The sequence below is a fragment of the Tachypleus tridentatus genome, chromosome 10 (assembly GCF_004210375.1).
Source record: "Tachypleus tridentatus isolate NWPU-2018 chromosome 10, ASM421037v1, whole genome shotgun sequence".
In the NCBI taxonomy this organism is placed as follows: Eukaryota; Metazoa; Arthropoda; class Merostomata; order Xiphosura; family Limulidae; genus Tachypleus; species Tachypleus tridentatus.
In genome coordinates this window covers 163,963,000-163,971,874 of record NC_134834.1, presented here as the reverse complement: position 1 = coordinate 163,971,874, position 8,875 = coordinate 163,963,000, and the positions used below count along the sequence as shown (strand labels likewise).

Genomic DNA, 8,875 nt, shown 5'->3' with positions numbered 1-8,875 from the left:
TTCGATAGTTTACCTGGCAATTGAAAACATTGACCCATGTTATGAAACTTTAAAGGCCTTGGCAGATAATAAGCAAGTAAATCAAACTACGATAGAAACTATGTTAACCTTGGCTAAGCTGCAAATCGAACTATGTTAGAAACTGCATATACTTAACCTTGGTTAATACACAACGTAGCTGTTAGCCTCGACAAAGGACTTTAACCTCACTGTTAAGTTGTACCTGCCCAAAAGAAATCATGTTCAGTAACACCTTGACCGACATAATGTTTTATATAAACATATAACACCATCATCCACGTGAATGGTTTATAAATGCAGTGGTTATAACTAGTACGATCATGCTTTACAGTAAACACAAACCTCGCCATATCAGCTGCGATGATTCTGATGTGGGTTTTGTCAGTTTCGTTTGACCTACTTTTCAGCTCTATTAAGAGTGTGGAAAATTAAAAACAGAAAACAAAACGCGATATTTCATAGCTTCGTCTTAGTATTACATTCTTATTCTGAGAGATGGCCAGTCTTCAGATTTTAAAAACTCAAATGGTTTGTTTTGTTTGTAATTAGGCACAAAGCTGTACAATGGGCTATTTCTGCTCTGCCCACCACAGATATCGAAGCCCGGTTTCTAAAGAATAAACTTTTCAAATGTATCTCTGAACAGGATAGTGGTAGTCGCCACCATTTATCATTCGCTTGAACATACTTTTCAAAACTAATATTATATATCAGTCATACCAACACGCACCCACTTATCAGAACCACTAGTCACTATCTACTGCTCACACGCACACATTTCTGAGTATCGTGACAAACTTAGTCCATAGAAATATAAAAGGGCATATTATGATATTTTAAACGTGTTTCAAACTATGATAAACCTTAGAATTACACTTATTGCAAGACACCACTAGAGACGTCTCGTGAGTTCTATCTGTTGCTATTTGCTTTGTACGCCATACGGATCGTACCTCAAAATTTCAGCGTTATAAACCTCATTGTTCATCATCGAGTGATGAGTCGCTTAGAAAGAAACGTATAATTGAAGTTTGAAGATTTAGGGCAAAGTTTCGTATTGTTTCGTCGTGATCAACTTCGTTATCAGAAAGTCGATCGTGTTCCACCAGAGAAAATTGTCCAAGACTTTTTTTTTTAATGCTATTAACCTTTTGATTACGAACATGAAAACGTTATGAACCTGTGGTTAATCCCACATCTTTGTTAACATGCATATACGCTTTCGCACAGCTCCGCCTCCAAAGCGTAAGAAGAATGTATGACAATAAGTCAAACATATCTTAATAGATAATTAAAATAAATCAATTGGTTATGTTTAAGTGCATGCAGGTATGTGATAATTAGAATGACTAATGTTCGTCATATTATACATATATTTGATATCTTGGTGATATAATAGCGCAGAACGCAGTACAACTGTTTGTTTGTTTTTGAATTTCGCGCAAAGCTAAAGGAGGTCTATCTGCGTTAGCCGATAGAGTGGGATTGACCGTCACATTATAACGCCTCCACGGCTAGGAGGGCGAGCATGTTGGTGCGACCGGGATTCGAACCCGCGACCTTCGGATTGCGAGTCGAACGCCTTAACACGCTTGGCCATGCCTATGCGGTACAAGGTAAAAGGTAGCATCACAAATCATAGTATTGTGGGTATGTACTACTGTATTATCAGACTGTGTGAACGTGAAACTAGTTAAACATTATTGTGTTTCACGAATTTCAAATTTTTATGGACTGAAAACGTTGAAAGTAGCAATTTGAAGGATCGTTCAAAATATTCATAGTAGGGTTCATATTTATAATTTACTCTTTATTTTTTTATATATTTACAAAGTGAGTAGAAGAAAATGCACATGCTTTTATTTTATTAGTTCATTATATAGGTGATCGTAACGTTGTTTCAGTAAGTCAGACGACCATATACTAATGTGTAACCACCAGTTACTGTAAGTGTTACACATGGTGGAGTTCTTTTAACATTTATTAATTTGATTAACTTATCATGAATTCACTTTCGGAGTTTAACAGGTTTAACACAACACAATTTTACACAATCCGTGAAGGACACCATGTACACGAAAAGTGTTAAAACCCTAGAAATGGGGTTTCGTTAGCCGTAGTAGGTAGAGCGCAGATAATCCTTTGGGTAGCTTTTCCTTAATTTCAAACAAATATTTCACCTTAAGACTATGATAATATTTATTTTGTGATACACTTATGAATTAAGCAATATTTACGAAAAACCGTCATTGTCACAGTCCACAAGGGAGTGAATATTTTCGGTATTTTTTCAGAAATTTTGCTAAGTTATTGTTGATTAGCTGTTGTTCCTCTCTAGTCTTCCAATCCAAAATGAGAGATGACTAACGCATATAGCAATTGTGTTGCTGTGCTCGAATGTCTAAAACAAACCAGATATCGAATGATACGTTCCAGAAACTTGAAATACATTATTTCCTATATATTGCGGCCGCGATAATCACAGTTGTTACCGTTACGAATGTGGAGAAGGAGGTACACAGGTAGGAAACTGCTTTTCGCAAGTGGTTTATTCTCTACGTTCATGATCATGACATAATGAAAACATACTTTCTATGGGGGAACAAGTTCAGTGGCATGTATCTAATTACAATAATAAAACTTAAACTTCTCCAGAACAAGAAATTTTGCAACATTAACGAAAGAAATATTATTTAAACGTGAGAAATATCATAAATTTATTTATTACAAGCGAGCCTAGAAACGGAATTACGTCACGATTTACCCCCTTTCTTTTTATTTTTGAGTTTGCTCTTCTTATATTTTAAGGAACATTCCAAACTTCTCGCCTGCACGATATATTGCACAGAACCGGACTGAGAGAAATCTCAGAGGGCCATGCTGATGCCTTCGCCCTGACTTCACTGACTAGTCAAAGATAATCACTCTCCAACCTTCTTTAGCCGGACACTTTACAACATTAGCGACGGTGGTCTGAGGCCGTCCCTTCTCTTGATGACCGCGTATCTATGTAGATATATTTATATTTGTAAAAAAACTATACACTCTTCGAGGGCACAGTCGCTATCTGCTGGTGCTCGTGTTGAGTATGAAAGGAACATAAAACATTTTACTCTGAAGCAACAGCCCTGCCGCTGCGTGAATATCAGGAAGACAAGTTAGCAGGTCGTTGAATCTATTCGGTTGTTGATGGAAACGCTGTTGAATAAACACCCGAAGAGTTGCGAGGTAACGCTCTTGGATTGCTTCGAGTTCTCGTAGGCCTTGATACTCTTCTGTGACTGAAAGAGAAAATGTGATTACTTTCAGTTTACTAGTTATATTAGTATTATCATTATTTGTCACAGTGTTATTTCTTCCTTTCAGGTACAACAGAATGGTTCTTTTGGAGTTTAATTAGATGATCTATACCCTTGCCGATAATTGAACACTTTTATTAAATCCAGTTTCTGAATTTTATATCACTGACAGTTATTGTCTTTCACTTCAACTTCAAGAAAAATCCAAACATTTTAAATACTACTTGGTTTAGATCCTAAATGCCTGTGATTTGCACTGCATCCTATCGCAGCCTATAAAAGCATTCCTTACAATGACATTTTTGCAGGAACTGAAACTCAGATGTCGGAATAATTCCAGAACTATGCTACAGTTACTGTTAAAACCACCATGATAAATGACCTAATATATCCAACAGTTCAAATGTATTGAATCAGCTACTTCGTTATTCTGAAGTTTAGAAAAAGACACAGAATAACACAACCAGTTAGTTATTATAACAGATCTTTAGTGCTGATACGCTAGGAAAAGGTGTTTTGTTTTTACGTCCGATTAGTGATTACTAAACAGTCTTATCGTGTATCCATATAAATATTTAGTACTGCTAACGGTTTCATAGGTAGAGTGATTCAGTTTCAGTCCAGAGGTATCAATGTGTCAGCTTTATTATGAACTACAGTTGTCATGAATCCAAATAGTAAATACGTTTTTAAGCTGTTGAAATAAATTCTTCGTGTTGGCGTCAGATAGAAAATAACGAGGACTTCTACAGTTTTTGAATCTAAAATAATGATCACTGCTTTACTATAGCGATATCAGATATGCTTAATTGTAAAATAAGAAGAAATGATACAGTTTTCTAACATAAATGTAAAAAAAAAAACATGATCATTATTACTTTGCATTTCAGACGTACAGTTTCGTTGTAATTCCACATTTTCAAGACAGCTTCTCAGATTTTAATCGTGAAGTTTCATTGGAATCATGTACGATGTACAAGGTTGCGAGTTTGATCTTAGTTTTTATTTTAATTTTAAATTGCAGTTAGCTCACGCAAGGCAATGCATTCCATTGGGTAATAAATGTCCATTACCTTGATTTAGCATGATGATAACCTTGAGGCAGACATACTCTTCAATACACAGCCTCATCCGACGGAAAGCAGTGCTCAAATGAGTAAGATGTTCCACCAGAGGGCCAGCTTCTAAGCGTAGTTGTTCAAGTGTAATTGGCCGTCCCATCATAGCAGCCAAACAATTCTGAAGGCGACAGAGACCCGCTATTATCTCCTGGTCCAGACTCGACTCAGAGTACTTCACTGGTCCGTGGATAGCTTGATAAGCGCACGTGGTCAGCACAAGCAGCTCATGCCATTTGTGGGTCAGCAACTAAGTTAAAAGCAACACAAAATGAAATGTAATCTAAGAAATTCAGTATAATATGTTGAAAACAGACCGATGCATCTTTGTAAGTGGTATTAAATATTATTAATATTAAAAGAATATTAAAAGAATAATGCTAGTCAACTACATAAACTAGTTTCCGTGGAATGTTACAAACAAAGTGAACAGTACTAGTACTTGAAAGGCCGGTTAATGATAAATTCGTCATCTTCGAAATGTGACGTCAAAGTTCAAAATCACGATAATTAAAAGATTATGGAAATCGCAACCTACAATAACTCACTCATTTTGTTGTTATTACCATCGTTAACATAAAGGGTTGGAGACGTTGTAACTTGTTAAGTGTTTCTAAAGTTTATGCTTTAAAAAGCACGATAGATAAATAACTTTAGCATATGTTATAGATGTATATTTATATCGACATAGAAAATGTTTTGGTTAATAAATGAGACTTACTGGTCAAATAAATAATTATTTAATAAATTATTTTAATAAGAAAACAGTTTCTGCCTCTCCCACCCCCACAAAAAAAAATCCTGAGACAAAAATCTATTCTAGTAGACAGAATGGACAAATTCATTTGAACCAGGTAGACGTATAGTATAACAATCATACTTTGCTGTACACTAAAAGCTTGTGACGTTGTTTATCTGGAATGAACAAACATATTTAAAGTCATCGCGTAGTCTGTGTTCAATGTTTATTTACATTAAGACTGTAGAATTTTCACAAATAATGATTAAATATCCCAAAATTCTCTACAGTGCTTTGTGTTTTATTGACAAATTAACATTTTGAGAGGACCAATACCCTGGTACTAGCAGGTTAGGACATTACTGCTGCTATTCTGTAGCTTAAACTGAAAGGATAAGTCATAGAAAAAAAATTCTGATAATTCAGTGGTATAAGACTCTTAGTATCCACGTACCATAATAATCCAAAGAAACAAAAAATAGCTTTCAAAACACAGTAACAGTAACCTCGAGGTTTGGTTTAAATTTCGCTCCAAGCTACACAAGGAATATCTGCGCTAGCCGTCCCTCATGTGGCAGCTAGTCATCATCACCCACCACCAACTCTTGGGTTACTCTTTTACCAACGAATTACATAATTGACTGTAGCATTATAACTCTTTCACTACTTAAAGGGCAAGCAATTTTGGTGGGAGGGGATTCGAACCTGAGACCTTCAGAATTGAGTCAAATGCTCTAACTACCTGGCCATGCTGAGCCTTTGCTTCGAGGTGTAGCTCTGAATTTGGAGTCGGATTGGAATATTACTAGCACATAAAGCGATTTTGACCTTGTAATATTTAAACTGATAAGACTTCTTATTACTAATGAGTTGATTTGTATAGTGTATTATTAAAATATGGCATTTTATTCTGTAAACATAATATTCATTCTTGTATCTATTTATAGCAAAATATTTACTGTTTTTAAAACTAGAAGGAATTTATGGATATTCAGGATTATTGATAGGTTGTTTTAGGGTATGAAAACTTGTTTCCTTCATATGTAATTGTAAAACAAAAACGCCCATAAAAAATAAAAACTGTAAAACATAAAATGTGAAATCGTAAACTTGCATGTATCTCCAAATGAACACAACAAACCTCTATACCAAATTTGGTAAAGATCCATCAACAGGGAGCGAAGTAGTGGTAAAAAAAACAAACGCAAAACCCAAAATGTGTATCGTCTTATGGACCTAACTGATCTCCATACCAATTTATAGCAAGATATTCTCCCTCAGTAGTAAAGAGAAATGTCTGCGGATTTACAACGCTAGAAATCGGATTTTGATACTCGTGGTGGGCAGAACACAGATAGCCCATTGTGTAGCTTTGTGCTTAAGTACAAGTTAGCAAGATATTTACTATTTTTAAAGCATGACACTTCATTATCCATTTGCAGTGAGTACAGTGCCATGCAAAAGTGTTCACCTTTTCAAAGTTTCCATATTTTGTTGCCGTCTGAGATTGCAATGATAAAACTTTCACGTGGGACTTTATATTTATAACTTACACAATATACACAATTAAGAAAGTTAAAAAAAACGCTTATATTATGTAAATTAGATTTTCAAAGAAAATTATAATATTTTCAATTTCATGAATGTTCAACCCCTTTGCTACGGCAACCTTAAATCATTTCAGGTGCACAATATTAGTTTGAAAGGTCACAGAATTAATATAATGGTCTTTGGCTGTGTTTGATTAGAGTAAATGGATCTATTCAAGGTACAAGTAACTCAGCAATATAATGACAAACTAACCATGAAAACCAAGAAACTTTCCTAAAAAGTCAAGGATAAAATAGTAGAGAAACACAGATCAAGAGAAAGTTATAAGATAAGTCGCTGATTATCCCTTTGAGTATGATGAAGTTTATCATTAAAAAGTGTAATCTGTTTTATGTCACCTAGTCGCTACCCAGATCAGGTCATCCTTTCAAACCAAGAGCTGAGCATGCAAAAAACTGGTTAAGGATACCGCTATGAAGCCAGCAGTGAGTTTGAAAGATTTGTAAAGTTCTGTGTTTGAGTTAGGAGTCAGTGTTCATATATCAACAATATTCTGGTCCATACACAAAGCTGGTACGTATAAGCAACTGGCAAGAAAGTAGCAATTACAAGGTAAGAATGATATTAAATCTCATGTAGAGTTTGCTACAAAACATGTAAATGATACTGCAGACATGTGACAGGTTTTGTGGTCAGACGAGGCAAAATTAAGCTTTTGTGGTCTTAGTTCAAAGTGTTATGCTTAAAGCAAGCTCAATAACACAACACCATCCCAACTATCGAGCATAGTTGTTGTGATATCATATTATGGAGATTAATCTCATCAGTATGGGTTAGGAAACTTGTCAAGGTTGAGTTGAAGATGGATGGTGCAAAGTACAGTTGAATCCTAGAAGAGAACCAACCAAGACTCTGAACTGGGTCGAAAGTCAACAGTACAATGACCCGAAGCACAAAGACAAAGCCACACTTGAGTGGTTTCAAAAGAAGAAAGTGAATGTCCTGGAGTGTTTCACTCAAAATCCTGACTTGAATGTAATGGCGAGACCTGAATATTGCAATCTATCAACGATCCCCAACGAACATGTTAGAATTGGAGCAATTTTGCTAGGAAGAATGGGCAAAAATTACACCATCCCATTGTGCAAAGTTGTTAGAGACCTATCCAAAAAGGACTAGCAACAGCAACTATTGCCAAAGGTACTTCCACCAAGCACCTATACAATCAGTACATTTCAATTTATATATTTTCTTTGCAGGTTGTATTGATACTCAACCTTCTTAATATGAGGTCATCCAATAAGTAATGTCCGAAAATTTAATACAGAAAGTGCATCATCATTTCTGTCTTTGTAAGAGGCTTCAATGACTAAAATATGTAGTAGGACATGTATAAAAATGTTCAGACAAATAAAAGAAACTAACACAACTCCACTTTTTCAGATCATTAATCAAATAAATCCTTATGAAGATGGATGTGTCTGAGGAACATATTAAGCAAATAATGCTTTATGAGTTAAAAAAAAAGCAACAATGCAGCAGAAACCCCATGAAACATTCAAGAAAGTGTCGAAGGTGGTTTCAAAAGTCCAGATCAGGTTACTACAGCTTAAGTGATGAGCCACATTCAGGTCATCCTGTTGAGTTTAATGATGACTTGCTGCTGGCGGCACTTGATGAAAATTGTGCTGTAACAGTTAAAGAACTAGTACAGAAGCTTAATTCAACCCATTCAATAGTTCACCGTCATCTGCAACAGCTTGAAAAGCATAGCCCAAAATGCACCTCCACACTAGCAAAATCTTATTAAGCGTTTGGTGGGATATTGTTGGTGTGATCCACTTTGAGTTACTGCCACTCAATATAACGATTACATCAGACTTCTATTGTCAATAGTTAGAGTGCTTGAATGTTGCACTGAAAGAAAAGAGGCCTGGTTTGTTCAATCGTAAAGGTGTTGTGCTACACCAGGATAATGAACGGCCCCATACAGCAAGTATCACATCTGCAAAAACTGAAGAGCTAGACTGGGAAAAGCTTCCACATCCTCCTTATTCTCCAGACCTTGCCCCATCTGATTATAATCTATTCTGAAATTTGCAGAACTATCTTGATGGAAAAGAGCTTGAAACAGATAAAGAAGTCAA

The 8,875-nt window shown here is 35.6% G+C and overlaps 1 protein-coding gene across 2 annotated transcripts in view; it reads right to left on the bottom strand.

Annotated features, from left to right (window-relative positions):
* Positions 1-2,555: 2,555 nt before the first annotated feature.
* Positions 2,556-8,875, bottom strand: part of LOC143230826 (nuclear hormone receptor family member nhr-91-like) — a 58,839-nt gene continuing 52,519 nt past the window's right edge. For both annotated transcript variants that reach the window (XM_076465037.1, XM_076465038.1), the window contains exons 6-7: positions 4,394-4,688; positions 2,556-3,302 (exon numbers count right to left, since the gene is read on the bottom strand). In XM_076465037.1, the coding sequence (XP_076321152.1) occupies positions 3,085-3,302; positions 4,394-4,688 (513 nt within the window). In that variant the 3' untranslated portion in view covers positions 2,556-3,084. The remainder of the gene's footprint in view (positions 3,303-4,393; positions 4,689-8,875) is intronic.